We start from the raw sequence: 23551 nt of genomic DNA, 5'->3' as shown, positions 1-23551 counted from the left end.
TAACTATCCACTTCATCATCCACTCTAATCACATAACCATCCACTTTATCTAATCACATAACCATCCACTTTATCTAATCACATAACCATCCACTTTATCTAATCACATAACTATCCACTTCATCATCCACTTTAATCACATAACCATACACTTCATCTAATCACATAACCATCCACTTCATGTAATCACATAATCATCCACTTCATCTAATCACATAACCATCCACTTTATCTAATCACATAACTATCCACTTCATCATCCACTTTAATCACTTAACCATCCACTTCATCTAATCACATAACTATCCACTTAAATCACTTAACCATCCACTTTAGCTAATCACATAACCATCCACTTTAATCACTTAACCATCCACTTCAGCTAATCACATAACCATCCACTTTAATCACTTAACCATCCACTTCAGCTAATCACATCACCATACACTTCATCTAACCACATAACCATCCACATTTATCAAATAACCATCCACTTCATCTAATTGCGTACCCATCCATAAAATATCTGACACAAAATATCCCACACTAAGCATTACACAGACACTACATCTTTGTATATTTACTATGTAAAAATATTACAAAATAAATTGTATAAGGCTGTAAATAAAGTAATACATTAGAAACATTGCTTTAAAATTTACTACAAATACTGGAAAAACAGTGTATTACTTTTAAAACTTACTCCACACTGCAAGTAGATTACTTCTAAAACATACTTACCTTTAGGAAACATAATATTATGATTTAGACTAGAGGCGACTAGAGGTCTCCAATTTAAGGCAGGTGGTTACGTGTCCGGCCCACGAAGCCTTCTCATCCGGCCTGTGGAGAAATTTTTGTCTCTGGAAAAAATTAGGAAATTGACGTGTATCCTGCCAAAATCAGCCGCTGCTTACATGGTCGTTCTGTTTTTACTGAATTAAAATAAAGGCATGCAGTAGTGTGTTATGTTTTCCAACCTATCACTACATTGCAAAACCTTATTCGCTGCTTACTTTTTCTACTTCCGTTCACAGTCCAGGAGATATATAACGCCATCTAGTGGCAGTTTTTAAATGTTTGATTATTTTGATCACAGTTTGCCAGTTGTGGTTGAATGCTGCGATGGCTAAATTGTGAGAAACAGTATTTAGGTTAAGAAAGTAAAGGCAAGCCACCATCATGAATGCCTGATGAAGAGTGGGTATGGACATTGACCTTTGCTGCAGACATAACTAGTCATTTTAATTTTCTGAACCTAAAACGACAAGGAGAGGAACATTTATTTTCTGATCTATACACCCACCTAAAGGCCTTCAGATCCAAACTTGTCTTGTTTTTGGAACAAGCACAGGCCAACAACTTGATGCACTTTCATCAGTGCAAGGTCTTCATGGCTGAAACAGCTGAGTCATTTGCATGTGAGATCACCAAAGACCTCCAGCTGCAGTTTCAACAGCAGTATGTTTTGTTGTCATGCCTAAGGTGTCAGCCTTTTTATTACAATTCCTTTTGGGCCTCACAATATGATGAGATACTTTAACATGAGATACCCTTTTATATATTTTATCCTTAAGGAAAGTAATTGAGATATTTTATCTTAGGCTGGAATTTCTATATTACACATTCTAGTGGTGTGTTACACATCTCCATAGCACACATTCCTACACACTCCTAGTGATGCATCACACATCTCTACCACACATTCCTACACACTCCTAGTGATGCATCACACATCTCTACCACACATTCCTACACACTCCTAGTGATGCATCATACATCTCTACAACACATTCCTACACACTCCTAGTGATGCATCACACATCTCTACCACACATTCCTACACACTCCTAGTGATGCATCATACATCTCTACAACACATTCCTACACACTCCTAGTGATGCATCACACATCTCTACCACACATTCCTACACACTCCTAGTGATGCATCATACATCTCTACAACACATTCCTACACACTCCTAGTGATGCATCACACATCTCTACCACACATTCCTACACACTCCTAGTGATGCATCATACATCTCTACAACACATTCCTACACACTCCTAGTGATGCATCACACATCTCTACCACACATTCCTACACACTCCTAGTGATGCATCACACATCTCTACCACACATTCCTACACACTCCTAGTGATGCATCATACATCTCTACAACACATTCCTACACACTCCTAGTGATGCATCACACATCTCTACCACACATTCCTACACACTCCTAGTGATGCATCATACATCTCTACAACACATTCCTACACACTCCTAGTGATGCATCACACATCTCTACCACACATTCCTACACACTCCTAGTGATGCATCACACATGCCTACAACACATTCCTACACACTCCTAGTGATGCATCACACATCTCTACCACAGATTCCTTCACATCCCTCCCCCCCACAACACATTTCTTCACATGACCCCCCCCCCCACACACACAACACATTCCTACACATAGTTGGTGACGTGTCAACTTAGCCTGCCTAAACATTCTGCAACTCATGATAATTAACTTGATGTCCATATTTATACCCAATTACGTCTGATGCTTCACATACTTGATGGTATGTAATATGTATGTGAATGTGTTGGATAGTCGTATATCAAAGTTGAACAAACGGCATTTCTTGTGAAGCATTTATATAGCAGCATTCCCGTCTTGTAAAATGTCAATGGTTTGGTTCATTCGTGTAGCTAACGTCGGCCAACAATAACGTCGGCAACAATAACGTCGGCCAACAATAACGTCGGCCAACGATAACGTCGGCTAACGATTCGTGTAGCTAACGTCGGCTAACAATAACGTCGGCTAACGATTCGTGTAGCTATCGTCGGCTAACAATAACGTCGGCTAACAATAACGTCGGCTAACAATAACGTCGGCTAACAATAACGTCGGCTAACAACGCCTGCTAACGATTCGTGTAGCTAATGTCGGCTAACAATAACGTCGGCTAACAATAACGTCGGCCAACAATAACGTCGGCTAACAATAACGTCGGCTAACAACGCCTGCTAACGATTCGTGTAGCTAATGTCTGCTAACAATAACGTCGGCCAACGATAACGTCGGCTAACGATTCGTGTAGCTAACGTCGGCTAACAATAACGTCGGCTAACGATTCGTGTAGCTATCGTCGGCTAACAATAACGTCGGCTAACAATAACGTCGGCTAACAATAACGTCGGCTAACAATAACGTCGGCTAACAACGCCTGCTAACGATTCGTGTAGCTAATGTCTGCTAACAATAACGTCGGCCAACAATACGTCGACTAACAATAACTTCGGCTAACAATAACGTCGGCTAACAATAACGTCGGTTAACAATTCGTGTAGCTAACGTCGGCTAACAATACTTTATAACGTCGGCTAACAACGCCTGCTAACGATTCGTGTAGCTAATGTCGGGTAACGATAATGTCGGCTAAAAATAACGTCGGGTAACCATTCGTACAGCTAACGTCTGTCATAAAACTCGTGTCCTTAGCCGTATGTTGTCTGTCAAAAGCTCTTGTCATTACCCGTATGTTGTCTGTCAAAAGCTCTTGTCATTAGCCGTATGTTGTCTGTCAAAAGCTCTTGTCATTAGCCGTATGTTGTCTGTCAAAAGCTCTTGTCATTACCCGTATGTTGTCTGTCAAAAGCTCTTGTCATTAGCCGTATGTTGTCTGTCATAAAACTCGTGTCATTAGCCGTACGTTGTCTGTCATAAAACTCGTGTCATTAGCCATACGTTGTCTGTCATAAAACTCGTGTCATTAGCCGTATGTTGTCTGTCAAAAGCTCTTGTCATTACTCGTATGTTGTCTGTCATAAAAATCTTGTCATTAGCCGTATGTTGTCTGTCATAAAACTCGTGTCATTAGCCGTACGTTGTCTGTCATAAAACTCGTATGCTGTATGCCCTCTTCGTCACACATCTGGCCTCATTAAAAAAACTGCTTGTGTTGAAACAAAAAAGTTACCGTCTGACACATGTATAACTACACATCTGTAATTAGGTCAAATGACGGAATAGTAATAGCGCATTTCACCCCTTCCTCCCCCCTCCCCCGCTTAACGACGGCGTGAAGAAAACGATGAATCGAAACTTTGTCTGGAATCACTCACTTTCGTGTTGCGAGGAAACAAAACTGAACTGTATGTTATATGTTTACCTACTTATGCGGGACAGACTTGGAAATCTATTTATAAGTAATTGGGATTTCCTTGGGAAAAAAAAGTAAGAAACGAAAGTTGAAGATAAAAAATCAGATTGTGAAAACAAATGTGTAATTTCATAAACGGATACGGTTTTATAAGCCACTCAGGTTAGATCGAAGAATTAAACGGTTAGTGGTCTGTGTACCTGAAGAATAAGTGCCGACCGTGTTCACACTAAACTTCTTAGTAAATGAGTAAACACATTAAAAAAATATATATGCAGCTTTTTTTTTGGCAGCTGTTGATGCATGTGCATTGTGTAGAATTCTATAAGGTGAACAAAGCTAAAACACTGATATATCAGATCTGTGTGAAGTCTACAGGAGACATGAGTTTAGACAAGCTGTACAGTATTGTCTATTAGCCAGACTATTCTCACATGTTTGTTACATTGGAGTATCAGGATGAACAGATTTTATTTCCATCTCAGCACCCAGCCCCCCCAGGAACCTGAACATTACCAAGCTAAGTTCCAACTCTGTACATTTGTCGTGGGACCCGCCCTTACACTACAACAAGTCAATAGATAAATACATCATCAGAGGTTGGGGCCACAGCCAGTCCATCAATGAGGAGGTCTCTGGTCATCAAACAGAGGTAGGACATGACTCTTACTTGACAGGTAGGACTTACTAGACAGGTAGGACATGACTCTTACTTGACAGGTAGGACTTACTAGACAGGTAGGACTTGACTCTTGCTAGACAAGTAGGACTTACTAGACAGGTAGGACTTGACTCTTACTTGACAGGTTGAAGTAGGACTTGACTCTTACTAGACAGGTAGGACTTGACTCTTACTAGACAGGTCGGACTTGACTCTTGCTAGACAGGTAGGACTTACTAGACAGGTAGGACATGACTCTTACTTGACAGGTAGGACATGACTCTTACTTGACAGGTAGGACATGACTCTTACTAGACAGGTAGGACTTGACTCTTACTAGACAGGTAGGACTTGACTCTTGCTAGACAGGTAGGACGACTCTTACTAGACAGGTAGATTGTCTAGATAGGTGGAATTGTACTGTTTTTTTAACTGTCTAGACAGGTAGAACTACCACTTTAAAGTAGAAATAACATGTTTGATGATTTCCTGTAGGTGACATTGTTCAACCTAGCCTACAACTCCAAATACTACCTTAAAGTTGCGGCCATCACCAATTGTTATTTTGACCCAAGCAGCCATGAAATCAGTGATTTTACCAATGTGGTGGATGTGCTACTAGGTGGTAAGTTTCAACTTTTCTTTTATTTATAGGTACTTTGATTCAGTGAGCTAGATGTGGGTTACTTTACATCATGCTATATCAGCAGGCCAGGGATCAAATACAATTACAGAATCTTCTAGTACACCAGTGACTTACATGATGTATATCAATATACTACCATCATGCTATTTATGTATATATTTGTGTCACCTGTGCTATATATAAAAAGCCATGTTTCTCTCTACTCTTGAGTTTCTCTGGGTTTTTTTCTTGACATGCTTCATGTAGCAGTCAGCTTGTTTGTTAATTGTAAACCAAAGAAATGTCCATACCACCTGATGATGTAGCTTAATGCAACTTTCCCATCCAACTCTCAGCAGCTGGAAACAATGTCATCAGAGATCGCATATCCAGAAATGGTAAACCCCCACTTGTCTTTTCTTAGCCTGTAGATGTTGCTCGCACAATACAATACTCCATCTGTCCTCATTGTTTATTACATAGTCTTATTGTTTATAGACATTATGGTAAAAACGAACTTTTAAATCTCATTTTGATTGTTTAGCTCAGTAATTTAGTGATTTTTTTTTATTGTTCACAAACTTCCATCTTAAGAGCAACTTTTTAATTTTTAAAATTTTTGTTTTGGTTGTTTAAAAAGTTTTAAAAGATCATTTATTCGTTTCAATTTGGATGCATGAGTATTGCATGCTGGATGTTTTTGGTTGTTGTACAGCATTAGATTTTAACATACAAGGTCTGTGTAGTGAACACTGCCATAGTATTAGATTTTAACATACAAGGTCTGTGTAGTGAACACTGCCATAGCATTAGATTTTAACATACAAGGTCTGTGTAGTGAACACTGCCATAGCATTAGATTTTAACATACAAGGTCTGTGTAGTGAACACTGTCATAGTATTAGATTTTAACATACAAGGTCTGTGTAGTGAACACTGCCATAGGATTAGATTTTAACATACAAGGTCTGTGTAGTGAACACTGCCATAGTATTAGATTTTAACATACAAGGTCTGTGTAGTGAACACTGCCATAGGATTAGATTTTAACATACAAGGTCTGTGTAGTGAACACTGCCATAGTATTAGATTTTAACATACAAGGTCTGTGTAGTGAACACTGCCATAGTATTAGATTTTAACATACAAGGTCTGTGTAGTGAACACTGCCATAGCATTAGATTTTAACATACAAGGTCTGTGTAGTGAACACTGCCATAGTATTAGATTTTAACATACAAGGTCTGTGTAGTGAACACTGCCATAGGATTAGATTTTAACATACAAGGTCTGTGTAGTGAACACTGCCATAGTATTAGATTTTAACATACAAGGTCTGTGTAGTGAACACTGCCATAGTATTAGATTTTAACATACAAGGTCTGTGTAGTGAACACTGCCATAGCATTAGATTTTAACATACAAGGTCTGTGTAGTGAACACTGCCATAGCATTAGATTTTAACATACAAGGTCTGTGTAGTGAACACTGCCATAGTATTAGATTTTAACATACAAGGTCTGTGTAGTGAACACTGCCATAGCATTAGATTTTAACATACAAGGTCTGTGTAGTGAACACTGCCATAGCATTAGATTTTAACATACAAGGTCTGTGTAGTGAACACAGCCATAGTATTAGATTTTAACATACAAGGTCTGTGTAGTGAACACTGCCATAGCATTAGATTTTAACATACAAGGTCTGTGTAGTGAACACTGCCATAGCATTAGATTTTAACATACAAGGTCTGTGTAGTGAACACTGCCATAGTATTAGATTTTAACATACAAGGTCTGTGTAGTGAACACTGCCATAGCATTAGATTTTAACATACAAGGTCTGTGTAGTGAACACTGCCATAAGATGTGGTTGCTTTTGTAATTTATAAATGCACTGGTTAAAGAAACCCTATTGTTGACTCAATTCTGCTTCACCTGCATTTTATTGTTACACTTATTGACATTGTTCACTAGGGCCCCTAGGTTTGAATGTTTTCAAGTAGGAGAAAACCCAATTGAAAAATTTACACAAAATCAAAGTTTCTAAAGAAACATGTTTTGTTTACAATACTATCAACAAGTCTTTCAGTAGTCTATACACACATAATTAGTTTGTTACCATAAGATGGAATCAGCAGCTGTATAAGTGGTTTTCATCCAAAGATTTTCTGCTTGGTCTTTCCTGATTCTCCTTGCAAGAGAGTGTGATAAATTCACATATTTTTTTTACAAATAACTCAATTATTTAGTTTCTACATTTTCTAAACTGATTATGTAGTCAGTAGCCAGGGGGATTAACTGGTGGCCCCACTGGACTATTATATATATAAAAAGAAGTATATTCATTACGTTTGAGTCATTTGCCTGTGAAAGACATTCCCCTGTAAGTGTAATCTATTTAATTCCTACAGCAGCTTTAGACATTCAGTAGTCTCCATATGGTGTCTGTGTTACATCTACCATCTCATTTTTAACTAGAACAAAATCTGAACTGGTCTCCTATTTTATCTAGTAACAGAACCAGTAATTTATTAATGAGAACTGATGTTACTGGAATGTATCTGTAACTCTAACATTTCAAAATATTGTATCATTGTTTCTGTAGATCTTTTAAATTTAGTCCAATAGCTTTTTAGACTTACTTTTTACATTACTAGCCAGAAATACTTTATAACTGCAGCCACATCTGACAAAGTTCTAGCTGTATTTGTTCTGAAGTTGGCTGCTAAAATTTATTTGACAATAACAAAACATTTATTTTTAGTTGCATTTAGTGAGTCTAGGACATTACCTCCCTGTCACTTACTCCCCCTATACTTCAGAGCCATTACCCCCTGTCAATTACCTCCCCCCCACCCCAACGCTCAAGAACCCTGACCCTTATGCTATACCCAAACTCTAACCGCAACCTCAAGCCTAACCCCAACTCTAAACCTTTATCCAACCCGAACCCTAGATCTATAACTAACTCTAACCCAAACTCACGCTTAAGAACCCTAACTCTTAACCTATTGCTAACCCTCACCCAACCCCAATCCTAACCCCAACTCCAAACCTATATCTATACCTATACCTAGATCTATATCTAACTCTATCCCAAACCCATTGCTTAAGAACCCTAACGCTAAACTTATAGCTAACCCCAACCCCAATCCTAACCCCAACTCTTAATCTATATCCAACCCTATACCTATATATCTAACCCCAACACAACCCTAACCCTAACTTATCCTTATGCTATCTGTATTGCATCTATCTAAATGACAGTGGGGTAATGTCCGGGGGGGTTATAGGGGTGGATTGGCCTGCGGGTCTACCCAGAAAAAATAATTGTGTCCCCAGGAAAAAATCACGGTGGGCCTTTAGGAAAGGTGCTCTCAAAGTCCTATTGGAGTTATTATTTTTTTAAAAATAGTATTCGTATTTTATCCTTTCCTTCATGCCAAGGCATAAAATTCAGGCTTTGATGGAAAAATAATGCACAATGAAAATTTAAATCTGGGGTAGGGGGTGCTTTTAAAAAATGTCCCGGGCCTCTTGGACTCAGCCAGTCCACCCATGGGGGGTAAAGTCCAGCTCCTACATTTAGCCGTCTACTTTTCAATGCTAATGCATTTCATTGCTCTTTGAGTTAACACTAGCTATTAAGTTTAGAATAAATTTAGTATGCTTTTCCTTGATAAGATAAAAATATCAGATTCTTCTACATGTAGTTTAAATATTGACACTTTAGCGCCAGCAGTAGACATCTTCTTGTAACCTATAGCATACAAAACTCCATTTTTATGTTTGACAAATTCAAATTCAACATTGTATTCTATTTTGCCATTGGAAATGGTTTTGTTATTTACAGCTAAAATTTTTTTGTTTTGTTCTATCTATCAATATATTCAGTTTAATTTTATTCATGTTGATTTGAATAAGTACATGCATGTTTTTTTGTATAAATATATTTTGTTCTCATTTATGTACGTAATGAATTTAACATTAACCCACGTGATCATTATTTGTCCCAGATATAACATAAAATCCTTGTGAACATTATTTGTCTCAGATATAAAATCCTTGTGATCATTATTTGTCCCAGATATAACATAAAATCCTTGTGAACATTATTTGTCTCAGATATAAAATCCTTGTGATCATTATTTGTCCCAGATATAACATAAAATCCTTGTGAACATTATTTGTCTCAGATATAAAATCCTTGTGATCATTATTTGTCCCAGATATAACATAAAATCCTTGTGAACATTATTTGTCTCAGATATAAAATCCTTGTGATCATTATTTGTCCCAGATATAACATAAAATCCTTGTGAACATTATTTGTCTCAGATATAAAATCCTTGTGAACATTATTTGTCTCAGATATAACCTAAAATCCTTGTGAACATTATTTGTCTCAGATATAACCTAAAATCCTTGTGAACATTATTTGTCTCAGATATAACCTAAAATCCTTGTGAACATTATTTGTCTCAGATATAACATAAAATCCTTGTGAACATTATTTGTCTCAGATATAACATAAAATCCTTGTGAACATTATTTGTCTCAGATATAAAATCCTTGTGATCATTATTTGTCTCAGATATAACCTAAAATCCTTGTGAACATTATTTGTCTCAGATATAACCTAAAATCCTTGTGAACATTTTTTGTCTCAGATATAAAATCCTTGTAAACTAAAACTGATTTAAACATATTTTTTTATCCCAGATGAAAAGGACCAGATGGCTGCAGGACTTCACCCAGGCATCATTTTTGCCATTGTGTTTGGCATTCTCATCATATGTGGTGTTGTAGCATTGGTGGTAGGATACAGGTAAGGCTTCTTCTGGCTAGGGTTACGTAGTGGTAGACGTACAAAACACTTATCATATGTGGTGTTGTAGCATTGGTGGTAGGATACAGGTAATGCTTCTTCTGGCTTGGGTTACGTAGTGGTAGACGTACAAAACACTTATCATATGTGGTGTAGCATTGGTGGTAGGATACAGGTAATGCTTCTTCTGGCTTGGGTTACGTAGTGGTAGTCGTACAAAACACTTATCATATGTGGTGTTGTAGCATTGGTGGTAGGATACAGGTAAGGCTTCTTCTGGCTTGGGTTACGTAGTGGTAGACGTACAAAACACTTATCATATGTGGTGTTGTAGCATTGGTGGTAGGATACAGGTAATGCTTCTTCTGGCTTGGGTTACGTAGTGGTAGACGTACAAAACACTTATCATATGTGGTGTTGTAGCATTGGTGGTAGGATACAGGTAATGCTTCTTCTGGCTTGGGTTACGTAGTGGTAGTCGTACAAAACACTTATCACATGTGGTGTTGCAGCATTGGTGGTAGGATACAGGTAAGGCTTCTTCTGGCTTGGGTTACGTAGTGGTAGTCGTACAAAACACTTATCATATGTGGTGTAGCATTGGTGGTAGGATACAGGTAATGCTTCTTCTGGCTTAGGTTAACTAAGTGATAGATATACAACATATTGATAACAGTCATGAATGGGTTTAAAAAATTAAGTACTTGTTACATTGAAATGTAAACAAAGTAATCATAGGGAAGGTAAAACAGTGTGCAATTAGATAGCAATCAGTGATAGATCTTATCACTGAGATAAAGCCACTCTTATGTCGTATCATTATTCTGGAGGTGAAACTAATTATGTTGTTCTAGCCACATCAGGGAGTATATAGATACTAGTTAGTCTCAATGTACAATGCTGCATATCAAAAGGTTACCACATGCTTATAGGTAAGATTTTAAGATAAAACTACAGTGGCCCCATGACTGCCAGCTCAACCTGTCCTTGAGTTCCATGTTGTCACTATGACCAGTTGATTACCTGGACAGGACTACTAGCATTTAACAAAATGTAGGTCTGACATCAGACCAGTCATTACACACTTTGATTTAAGACATGTGGTTGTCAGAACTAGCAGCATGTTACCCGAAGTGTTGATGTTGAAATACATAACAGTCTACAACATATGACTGATCCAAGTATTTGTTAACAATTTCAGGTTCTACAACTGCCGTAGACTGTTTCATGCTGCCTACTACTACCTGACAGTTCCTAGCAACAGTCAGCCTACACCAACGACCATTGTTCAGGTGGAGGAGCCCAGTGGTCAGTCAACTAGATAAATAACACTCAAACCTGCTGAATCTCTCTGGCTATTAACATTCTTGTTTCATGCTTTCTACATTTACACAACTTGTGTTTAATAAGTGAATAGAAAACTTCTATTTTGTTTTAAAACCATTTTTTGGATTAACAATTAGACAAAAAATAATGTTATTAACATTTTAAAATATTTACTTTGCTAGTGTGATGTTAAAAATTAAATTCTTTATATTAGACTTTTTTTTACTGTATTGTGACATGTTTCTAAATGTTCTTTGTTTTAAATTTACTAATGTGAAATACATAACATAGAAATAACACATGTAAATATATTTTTAATTATCAAATAGATTTTAAATCTGATTTTAATGCATGCTTAATAAGTATTGCTTTTACCTCAAAGCTTCACTAATATTTTGTTTTAATTTTCCTATAATGAACACTTTTCTAATTAAAAAATTCTAAAACTATATGCAAGTCTTACTATTTTTATAAAAAATTTTAATTTCAGAAAATTTTCAAAATATCTGTTTACATTATGATTTGTAAAAAGTGTTGGTAATGTTTGGTTTTTTAAATTTTATCTGCTTAATTTGAGAAAATGCTTATACATTTAAAAAAATAGCAAAAGAGATTTAAAAGCAAGAATTCATTTACTTAAATGACATAATGGGTAGCCTCAAATTTTTAATATTTTTAGATAAGCATGCGAGTATTGTAAACTGGTTTTTTTTTTTATATCTGAGTACATTACACTTGTGAAATTACATTTAAAAAGTTTTCTAATGGTTTCTCTATAAATTCATGAAGAGATGTAACACATTTGGCCTCTAGCTAGTTCAACTTGACTTGTGGTCTGTACCACTTATGAGATGTTAGTCACCTGTAAACAATGTTGAACACACCACCAACTGTGTAGCTACAAATTCAATGTCTCACCATTTTGTAATTGATAACTGTTTTAATGTGTAGACAATGAAGGCTTAAATAACTTAAAATAAAGATCTAAAAAAAAAAGATGTCCCAAAAATGTACTAATGCATTATTGATTGGTTTACATGGCAGAAGAAAAACATTACTCTGATGTGTCTGTTGTGGACTTTATCTCTCATGTGGAACAAATGCACATGGATAGTGACATAGGATTCTCACAGGAGTTTGATGTAAGTACATGTCATATCTTTTTCAGAATCATAGTCTCAATAGTTAATGTTTATTTTTTTGTTTGTTATATATACATTTATGCAAGTATTTGGGTGGCAAGAATTGGGTAGACTCATGGACGTTCAACTACCTTGAACCCAGATTTGAACTCAAAATTTTCTTGTTATCAGTCTAGCGCTCCAGTGCTAGGCCACGCTGTCCCATATTTAATTACATAAAATATAGTACATTTTATTTTATCAGCTGTGTGGTTGGTGTAGTCACTGTCTAGTTTATAATCACCAGTGCAATGACTTAATGTTCATGTCAAGATGATGGTGTTTATGATCTTGTTATTACCAATAAGTCCCTTAATTAATCTGAGATAGTAAAAGGGGCCATCAAAGTATGATGGATCCATTAATTAATCAGTGAAAGTTAAAGGGGCCATCAATGTATGATGGATCCATTAATTAATCAGTGAAAGTTAAAGGGGCCATCAATGTATGATGGATCCATTAATTAATCAGTGAAAGTTAAAGGGGCCATCAATGTATGATGGATCCATTAATTAATCAGTGAAAGTTAAAGGGGCCACCAAGGTATGATTTATAAAACTAGGAAAGTAAAGGGCCTAAGCATTGTGCCACAACATAATCACCTAAAAGTATAATGTCCAAGCAACTCTTGACCATTAGGTTTTAAACACACACTTGATTTGTTTAACATCTGGTATGTTACTATTGACAGGAGATCAACCGAATTACCCACAGTGACAAATACAAATGTGAAAACTCTAACCTGAATGACAACAAGAGCAAAAACAGATACATCAACATTGTGGCCTGTAAGTAACTAACATTCTATTTACATTCAAATGGAAATATACAGAATTAACTGATTTTCATACCTTTAATAGCAAGGTAATCAAACTGATTAGTCATAATGTTTATTTTGTTGATCAGGGAAAAGGTTACTTTAGTTGTTTCTTCAACGCTATAATTATATTAATATGACTGTTTCTTTATTGCAACCTAAACCATTTTGTTTTCTAATTTTTAGATGACCATTCCAGAGTTTCACTGAAATCTGAACTACGAATGCGACAATCAGATTATATCAATGCCAATTATGTTGATGTAAATATTTACTGTGTCATCTTTGTTATTTAAAATACATCAAATGATGTTGTTTTATCAAGAATGATTTCTTTCTCAAGTTTTACTTTTATGATGAAAATTTCTCTTGTTAAACTGATTTGAATTAAGAAAATACCCTAGTTCAATAGGTTTATTTAAGTGCAAACATTTTTTGTTGTTTAAATGTATTTTAATAAATTTTTCCCTTCTGTACCTAGGGTTATAAGAAATCTAATGCTTATATAGCCACACAAGGTCCTTTGCCACAAACATTCCCTGATTTCTGGCGCATGGTATGGGAACAAAATACAAGTGTCATTGTTATGATCACAAATTTGATGGAGAAAGGAAGAGTAAGTTCTATATTCTCTGTCATCTTGTCACCAGTAGCATTACAATTTATATGATAAGCTAGAACAACACAGCCATCATGTCTAACAAAATGTGCCGCTTATATCATTACAATGCTAGTGTGCAAAAATTATCTTTGTTCAAATTTTAGTTTCAAACAATTACACTTTCTATCCGCTGATGACATTTTTAGAAGGAAAAAATATTAAAATTGTTTGTCAAGGACTACTTGAGTTTGCTAACTTTTCAAACTTGTAAATTGTATTGTATTGAACGAGGTTGATTCAATTTTCTTTGTGTAACTCAAATTTGATGAGTAGGTTTAAGGGTTGTAATCCACTTACAGTCATTAACAATTAACATCCTTGTCTTGTTTTGTTCAATGTCTAACATTGTGCTATTTATACTAGCTCTTTAACATAAACATTAGCTTTGTTGTTGAAAATTTTCTTACAAATATTTTTTTTCTTTTTAGAAGTTAAAGCACCCATTTCCACTTTCATTGAAATTTTAAAAAAATGCCAAGACTTTGGCAAATAACAATAGCAATTGTGTGCCAATGTTTTATTAAATTTTGAAATCAACACAGTAATTAAATTGTTAAATTTAAAAAATGTTAGCAAAATGTTAGAATTGTATTGAAATCTTTAAAACTTTCAGAGAAAATGTGACCAGTACTGGCCAAATGATGGCAGTGAAACTTATGGCAACATGCAGGTCAAGCTTATCACTACAGTCCCTAGAGCCCACTACACAGTGCGTGTGTTCACACTGCGCAACATTAAGGTAAAACCAACTACACAGTATGAATGTAGTCATACACTCTGTGCAACATTAAGGTAAAATGAACTACACAGTATGAATGTAGTCATACACTCTGTGCAACATTAAGGTAAAATGAACTACACAGTACACATGTAGTCATAAACACCGCGCAACATTACAGTAAAATCAACTAAACAATAAATATGTAGTCCCACACGCTGCAAAACATTAAGGTAAAATCAACTACACAGTGCATATGCTCACACTATGCAACGTTAAGGTAAAATAATCAACTACACAGTGTACCAGAGTGCACAGTGTACTATTACTACTATTCCTCTAGCAGCTTGTTTAAGATGATATTTTAAACTGTTGACAGCGCCATTCTATGAAGGGCAACCCAGAGCGCACTGTGTACCATTACCACTACACTGAGTGGCCTGACCATGGAGTCCCAGATTACTCTCTGCCAGTCCTGACCTTTGTGCAGAAATCTGCTTCCCAGAGTGGGCCAGAGCATGGTCCTATTATAGTACATTGCAGGTAAGGCTTTTAACGTTCCTTATCATTATAGGAACTAAGATCCTTGTTACTATTAATTCCTTGTAGGAACTCACTTATTTGACATTATTATCTTATGAGTATCAAACCTTTCCCCATCTTTCAACATGATTTCAGGCACTGCCATATTTTCCTCCATATAAGACAACTTTTTAACACAGAAATATCATCTCATCTTGATGATTGTCTTTATATGCTGTTTTATATTTTATACGGTTAATATTTCCTAAACCATATTTTAACTGGTAAAGCTGGAAAAGATGGTAACTAAACACTGACCACTGTCCTAACAAGAAAAGGTCAGAAGTGGATGGACCTGTTCTTAAAATTTGTTTAAGTCAAGCAGAAAGTTACCAATGTTTTTTATCTTTACAGTGCTGGAGTTGGGCGGACAGGGACCTATATATTGATAGACAGCATGATAGCTCAAATAGAGGATAAGAAAAGTATAAACATTCCTGGCTTTACCCAGCATATAAGGAGACAGAGGAACTTCTTGGTGCAAACAGAGGTTAGTATGTAACTCAGGTAGCAACTAGATATCAATGCACAGATCTAGCTTGAGACTTGCATTTTATTTAAAATAATCATCTGTGCTGTTTTTAAACAGACTAGAGAATAAAATAACTAAAGTGTATAATATAATACACATAGTTTATAAATATGGTACACATAATGTATAAAGATGGTACACATAGTGTATAAATATGGTATACAAAGTGTATAATTTATGGTACACATAATGAATATATGGTATACACAGTGTATAAATATGATATGCACAGTGTATAAATATGGTATACATAGTGAATAAATTATATGGTACACATAATACATAATACACATATACATATGGTACACTTAGTGTATAAATATGGTACACAGTGTATAAATATAGCACACATAATTTATAAATATGCTACACATAGTGTATAAATATGGTTCACACAGTGTATAAATATGGTACACATAGTGTAATAATATGGTACACATAGTGTAATAATATGGTACACATAGTTTATACATATGATACACACAGTGTATAAATATGGTACACATAGTGTATAAATATGGTAAACATAGTGTATTAATATGGAACACATAGTGTATAAATATGGAACACATAGTGTAATAATATGGTACCCATCTGTTGTCCAGGACCAGTACATCTTTATCCATGAGTTACTGAAAGAGTATTTGTTGAGCAATGGCAGCACTGAGGTGAGAGAGGAGGACATGTGTGATCACCTGGTCAAGCTGGAGCAGCCAGCCAAGTGTCTCATCCTTCCTTCCTTCACTGACTCCACCCTACTGGAGAGACAGTTTCAGGTCGGTCCACTCTCAACTTCATCCACAGGCTATGATTATTTACCATTCCATCTCAGTTTTTATGCAGCTTATTATTTTTATTATACTTAATCACAGTTAAGTGAACAAAAGTAATAACAAAAGATATTTGCAAATATGTCACTAAAACTGACCAAAGACAGTGGAACTGTTTGAGTTGAACTTTAACCTTTTGATTTTCCAGCTGATAACAGAGTACATACCAAATGAACTGGACCTTTCAGCTGCTCTCAAGCCCATTAACTTAGAGAAAAATAGAGAAGGGGGGATAATTCCAGTCAATTTAAAAAGAGTATTGCTTCCAGCAAGGCCAGGTGTAGAAGGTTCTGATTACATCAATGCTACCTATTTGCAGGTGAGATTTTAATGTTCATTTCTTGGTGAATCATGGTAGCCTGATAAAAACTTTATCTCCTTAAAATACTTAAATGTATTTTTTAAAAAAATACAAATAGCAGCTGCCTAATTTGGAAGCAAAAAAAGTTTTTGAATTTAAAAGTAAAATTTAAATATTAAGTACCAGTTATTCCGCTCATTAAAATTGTATATAGGAAATGTATGAAATGTTATTTTATTAGTCTAAAAATATTAATTTGTGTACATTTTGTTAGTAAAAACAGTGGTACCATTTTTTAATGCTGCTTTGTTTTTCTAGGGGTACAAAAAGTCAGCAGAGTTCATAGTGACCCAACACCCAACAGAGGACACAATGGAAGATTTCTGGCGCATGGTGTGGGATAAGAACAGTCCTGTTATAGTGGTGCTTTCACCCTTTGATGAGGTCTGTAGTTTAGCTTTTTATAAGCTTTCTTATAGATTAATTTAAACCGGAGAATTGCAGAGTTTCTTATTATTATATTAAATAGTTTTTCAAATAAATGTTTGTTTGCAGGAAGAATACAAAGAATTTTGGCCTCCAAAAGGTAGCAGCATTGAAGTGGATTCAGGAAATTTTCGCCTGACTTTAAAAGATGGTCCTATTCTGTGTGAGGAAAAGGGCTATGTTACATCAGAGTATATATTAGATTCCATTCAGGTATTTGTAGAATTTATCATACAAATTGTATCATGTTATCATATGGAAGATTGTTTGTATCATTAAATCTGAAATTTATTTGAAAACAAATTTGGGAGGACTTTATGATACAATTTTCCATTGATACATTTTATTTTTAGTTAATAACTGGTATTTTTAAAAATTTAAGCAGTTCTTTCCCATTGAATTTTAATAATAATATTTCCTAAGCTAAATGTAAATAATTTAAATGAGTTAAATAGCTATAATTAAAGTTACAAAAGTAAGAGTGTGTAACTGAAATGTTTTTAGTATGACTACACATTGCTGACAAGGATAATCTGTGTGAACAACTGGCCCTATTCTTTGAGAGAGCTGCACACAACTTTTGATGTCATCATTGCAGCAGACAGCTATCTCAACTCTTTGGAATGTGGCCCAATCATTGTCATGGATAGGTTAGTACTTCAACACAGCTATGTTTTTAACAAACTTAGATACCAGTTTTAAAATCCTATTTATTCTTGCTTTTATAACTTTGCCACATATATCTTTATTGAAGCCCAAGGTTTGATTGACCATTTACTCTAGCCTCTGTTCTGATGAAGTGCTTGTATGACTTCCACAGGTTTGGTGCTGTTGAAGCTGGTACATTCTGTGCTCTGTGGACTTTAAGGGACCAACTGTTGTCTGAAAAATGTGCTGACATCTACCAGGTTTGTAAGCTGTACCACTACAAGAGACCTGGAATTATTGGAACACAGGTAGGCCAACTTTTGTTTCTTACTTATTTCAGGAAAAGAAATTTTTGTCTATTTTTAAATTTAAAAGAAAACATTATGTACATTTAGTATTTTTGTACATTTAGAATTTTAACAAATTTGACATAATAAATGAGCAAGGAAAAAGCATTTCCTTTGTTTGTGCCAGTTGTTTTTTTTCTTAGATAATCTTGAAACAAAATTAATATGCTAGTATTACTATACTGAATTGCTGGTATTGTTCTTTTTTTTTTAACTTTTTAAAATACAAAATATTAAACATCTTTAACTTTATCAGTCATTGGTATTCATTAAGAAAATGTTACCTTTATTTGGGCTTTTATTTATATTAAAATAAAATGAGCTGTTTCCCGAGTTATTATTTTTTTAATCAACAAAACATAATATCAAACTGTTAATTTATCGTTGTTTATCTTGTAAGAAACTGTATATAACTCTTGCTGATCTTATTTTTATTTTGATCAGAACAACTTCCTGTTTCTTCACCAAGCCTTGGCTGCATACTGTAAACACCTACAAGATGAAGGAGTACCTAATGGGTCCTCTCCCCGCCACCATCATCACCATCTCTCATTTCACCATGGCTCCACACGCCGTAATGGTACACTTCCTCGATCAAACCCCTCTAATACAAATAATGTCCCAAACAGTGTTCATTCAAGTAATACATTGCCTCGGTCAAGTACCCACATGGGTACCAGTAACACTAATTCTGATGAGAGCAGTAGTCTGATTGCCCCGTCAACTGAAAGTGCCAAGCTAGAAACAAATATTTAAATTGGAACTATATTTTTGATTGAGGTAGACGTTTTATCAGTTCACATTTTACTTCCTTGGTGAGGATGGTGTTTGATGAGAACACACAGGCTTCAGCAGATGGAGAGTGATAAGAATAGCGAAGGACTGGCTTGCTCAAGACTGTAATCATCTTTTGACTTGTAATATCCACTTGATCAGTGCTAGTGTGAAAATTGTAATCTATGAACAGTATTGTTAATCATTTCCTGCCATCTAATTCATCATGTTCAGCTGCCTAGTTGACTGTGTAATCAATGCTACTTTCATGTTAGATTAGGAACACATTTTTTATACAATTATATACTGTTCAAGCAAGTTTGTAGTACCAGAATATTCCTTCAAGTTTATACAATGGTTCATGTGTTTTAATTAGAATAAGAATTTCTTGTAAATCGAATAACATTATTTTTTAAGTTTCTTTGTACACCTATGATGTAATCAAACAACCTTATATAGTCACTGTTTTTTAAATTTCTACATTGCTGGTAAGCTTACAAACATTGTACAAAAGTTTCACATTTGACTGTTATTGCTAATCTATAACTAAGATCACATGACCTGCTTGTGCTGCGTCATTTCCATCTGACCTACTCTTTGATTTATCTTGTTTATTTAAATTTTGTATTGTTGATTGGTTGTGTTGTACAGGTCAAGCACTAACTTGTTACTAGTAGCTTTACGACCGTGGATGTAAAATATTTCAGTATGAGTTTCTTTTGTCATGAACAGTTGTTAGGCTTGATATTCCTTTAGCAGTCTATGATTAAAATCTATTTTACTCAATAAAATAATTTTAAGAAAAATTGGGTGGGGTTTTAAGTTGAGAAGTCTCTTTATTTTTCTATTATCTTCTTTTATACTAGATTAAAAGGAGTTGTTTTTTTATACATCACAAAATTAGTTCAAATACCCTATTATGTCATGTGCTAGCATTTCTTTCATTGTTAAATGTTGATTTCAGGATATGTGCTATTCTAAGCTACTGTTGTATATTGCTGCTTAGAAGTTGCACAGATAAACAGCCCTCTCCTTGTATGGCAAACACCTAATGGACTCATTTTATTGAAATGTAAAATTTGTAAATATAGTTATCAAAGATGTCAGAGTTTCTATGGAAACTGTGGCTATTTATATTTGCGGGTAATTTTAACTATCAGATACAAAATAGCAAAAATTAGTTGTACAATGAAAGAAATTAATCTTCTTTTAATTGAGTGTCTACATATTTCAGTGTAGAAATACATATTTAAAAGTTAATATTTTTTATTAGGCAACAACTATAAAATCTAAAGTAATAAAGCATTGAAATATATTTACATTGTTATACAAATTTGAAAGAGGTTATTATTACTATGCTATCTTATTTTATGATTTTATAAAGCATACTTTATTTCTATGTAACAGAATTGATTTTTCTGTGATGGGCTTTAAATAATTATCTAAACAAAATAACTCAGTATTGTTAAAGATATAATGTTTTCACATTTGTCTGCTCTTTTCTTTAGTTTTAATTTGATGTTTTCTGATAAAACAATCTGAAGAACCTCACATGCTTACATGCTGGTAGTAATGACCAAGACCACCTTCCTATACAACTATTTTAATATTTCAATGTTGTGCTTATTAAATCTTTAAATTAATCATTAGATGCAAATGATCCATTTATAAGCAAAACTTTCAAATTTATCATTTTTGATGTAAATATTTACATTTTGTACATAATCATCAAGATAGGATTTTTTTAGTTCATATATTGGTTGCTTTTAATTTTAACCAACACTAAGGCCTAGAGCCTAATAAGATTTATTTAGCACATTTGTCAGTTTTAGAGGATATTATGTAATTAAATGTATATTATTTATTGACTTTTCCACCCCCACATTTTATTGTTTGTGTCAAATGAATTCAACTGTGTCAACAACGCAATCATTCAGTGAAAATATTTCCTATGTATGTTTCTGTGAGCAAAAATAGTTTGTATAATATTAGCTAACTGTTTAACTGCTTACTTTATTACAGAATGCATGTGTGTAATCTCATTTGTTATGCTTTGTGCTCTGCACAATTTCTCTCTGTGCTTTAGTTGTGTGTCATTGAAGCAAAAAACTTATTCACTCTAACATCACCTATCAGACAAGGGATTTTAAGACATTTTCATTCATATTTTTACTATGCTCTGGTATTGCTATACAATTTATTAAGTTTTATAAAAATGCAGTTAATGCAGCAGATTTTAAATCTTGTGTTTTTTTAAACAGCTGACAGTTCTTTTTGTGGTGTGGAGATTTACAAACATGTTCTGTTTTTATTATAATGCTCAAAGTGAATGAATGGATGTTGTATTGTCTTTAAAGCTGTAGATGTGAGTCTACTAGCAGCGATGAAATATACTACCTAATATTTACATTAAAATCATGTGGGTATGAAACAATACGCAAAACAAAAAACTGCCAACATCTAAATGTGGTTTCTTTTAAGAAAGATTATTACTTAAAATTCTATCAAGTTGTTTAAAAGATGATAAAATGAGATTATTAAAAAAAGTAAGACTTTCTTTTATTTAGTTGTATTCTGATGATAAACTAATAAAAGTAACACTATTGAAAACAACCAGTAGAAATTTCTTCAGATGATAAAATAACAAAGCAACAACTTTACCCCCTCCATTTTTGCTGGGCATAGAATATCATTGGGTATGTTAACTGTAGGCACAGCCATACTTTACTTTAGGAAATTTCTGCGTGCTATGGTTAAATACAAGCAGATCTTGATAACCCACAATCATATCTCTTATGTAAAACTATTTTATTTTACTAAACAATTGAGTTAAAGCTGCACAAGTGAAGTTTATAGAATTACAACTGAAGTGCTGAAATCCAAAATAATCATCTGGTTAAATGTTGTGTGTAATTTTGTTTACATTTAATTATTGTTGTGATTTTGTTACTTGTGAAATTTATACAATTAAGTTATTATTTATTAAAAGCAACCAGCTGGTCTAACAGTTTTTGAATTCGTATAAATTTGGAACATAAAATGAACCAAATTTTTGTTTTAGTTGAATGTATTTTTTGTGTTTCTGTAATTTAAAAAAAAAAAAAACAACTAATGAATAGTTTATTTCGATACAGCAGTTAGTTTAAAAAACATCGTCAGATTTTATTAATTTATTTCATTAATGCTGACAAGATACTTTCATTCCATCAAATTTCTTTTCATAAAATATTACATTTAAGAAAGCAGCCTGTTGTCAGTTTTTAAAAAGATTTGAATGTTGTGTGTTAGAGCTTGATAACTAACTCATCAGATCTGAGATGTTATTCTTTCTTTATATTGTCTTTACGTCTGTAAAACTTTTTTATTTATGTACAAGTTATTACATATGATTTTATTAAAACAAATATTTTGCCTCAAGTCTTAGTGTGTTTTTTTTTGTACAGTGAGTGAACAGATAAGCACAGATAAAAGTGATTTTATAAAGTATCACTCAAGTGGTTACGGTTGAGGCTGTATTTGTGAAATTGGTACCAGTGTTTGTCCCTAGTTCTACCTTTTAAACTCTGACAAACAGATCTGAAAACACTGGGCTAAAGAAACCACTACATTTTTTGCCTATTTTTGCCCTTTTTTGTCATTTAACTCTATTATATCTTGACTTAAGTTTTTAAGAACTTAAATATTGGCTGTTCAAAAGGTCTATTTTTTCTATAACTTTAACACATGACATTATCAGCATCACATTACCCTACAATGTTTTGACCAAATCGAAGTGGCTCTGCTGGCTAAACAATCCTTAGTGGCCATTGAAACGTATACCACTTTTACAACTACTATCTGGACCAGTAAGATTTGAAACAGCATGTTACTTAAAATGGATGTATTTAAAAAAAAACAAAATGTGTAGAATAAATCTCTAGATGTGCATGTTATTAAAAGTAAATGATTTAACACAAGATGGGGCAAGTGAGTGGGATAACACCACAACAAAAAAATTAACAATTTTTCTAGAAAAAGCTGCTTTGTTTAGTAAAGTTAGAGCAACAATC

At 34.3% G+C, this 23551-nt stretch overlaps 1 protein-coding gene across 4 annotated transcripts in view; it reads left to right on the top strand.

Moving 5' to 3' along the window:
* Positions 1-22935, top strand: part of LOC131938264 (tyrosine-protein phosphatase 99A) — a 45588-nt gene extending 22653 nt beyond the window's left edge. For 3 of the 4 annotated variants that reach the window (XM_059296218.1, XM_059296216.1, XM_059296215.1), the window contains 19 exons: positions 4669-4835; positions 5340-5469; positions 5826-5867; positions 10194-10299; positions 11501-11607; positions 12670-12767; positions 13498-13594; positions 13810-13886; positions 14105-14239; positions 14898-15023; positions 15382-15545; positions 15939-16074; positions 16722-16892; positions 17095-17265; positions 17566-17691; positions 17803-17946; positions 18238-18383; positions 18554-18689; positions 19173-22935. In XM_059296218.1, coding sequence (XP_059152201.1) covers positions 4669-4835; positions 5340-5469; positions 5826-5867; positions 10194-10299; positions 11501-11607; positions 12670-12767; positions 13498-13594; positions 13810-13886; positions 14105-14239; positions 14898-15023; positions 15382-15545; positions 15939-16074; positions 16722-16892; positions 17095-17265; positions 17566-17691; positions 17803-17946; positions 18238-18383; positions 18554-18689; positions 19173-19484 — 2591 coding nt within the window. In that variant the 3' untranslated portion in view covers positions 19485-22935. The remainder of the gene's footprint in view (positions 1-4668; positions 4836-5339; positions 5470-5825; positions 5868-10193; positions 10300-11500; positions 11608-12669; positions 12768-13497; positions 13595-13809; positions 13887-14104; positions 14240-14897; positions 15024-15381; positions 15546-15938; positions 16075-16721; positions 16893-17094; positions 17266-17565; positions 17692-17802; positions 17947-18237; positions 18384-18553; positions 18690-19172) is intronic. The other variant, XM_059296217.1, reaches the window with a different exon arrangement.
* The last annotated feature ends 616 nt before the right edge of the window (positions 22936-23551 follow it).

This window comes from Physella acuta, unplaced genomic scaffold (assembly GCF_028476545.2).
Source record: "Physella acuta isolate Inbredline_101_S28 unplaced genomic scaffold, ASM2847654v3 ptg000240l, whole genome shotgun sequence".
Classification (NCBI taxonomy): Eukaryota; Metazoa; Mollusca; class Gastropoda; family Physidae; genus Physella; species Physella acuta.
This window is presented reverse-complemented; position numbering and strand designations above follow the sequence as displayed.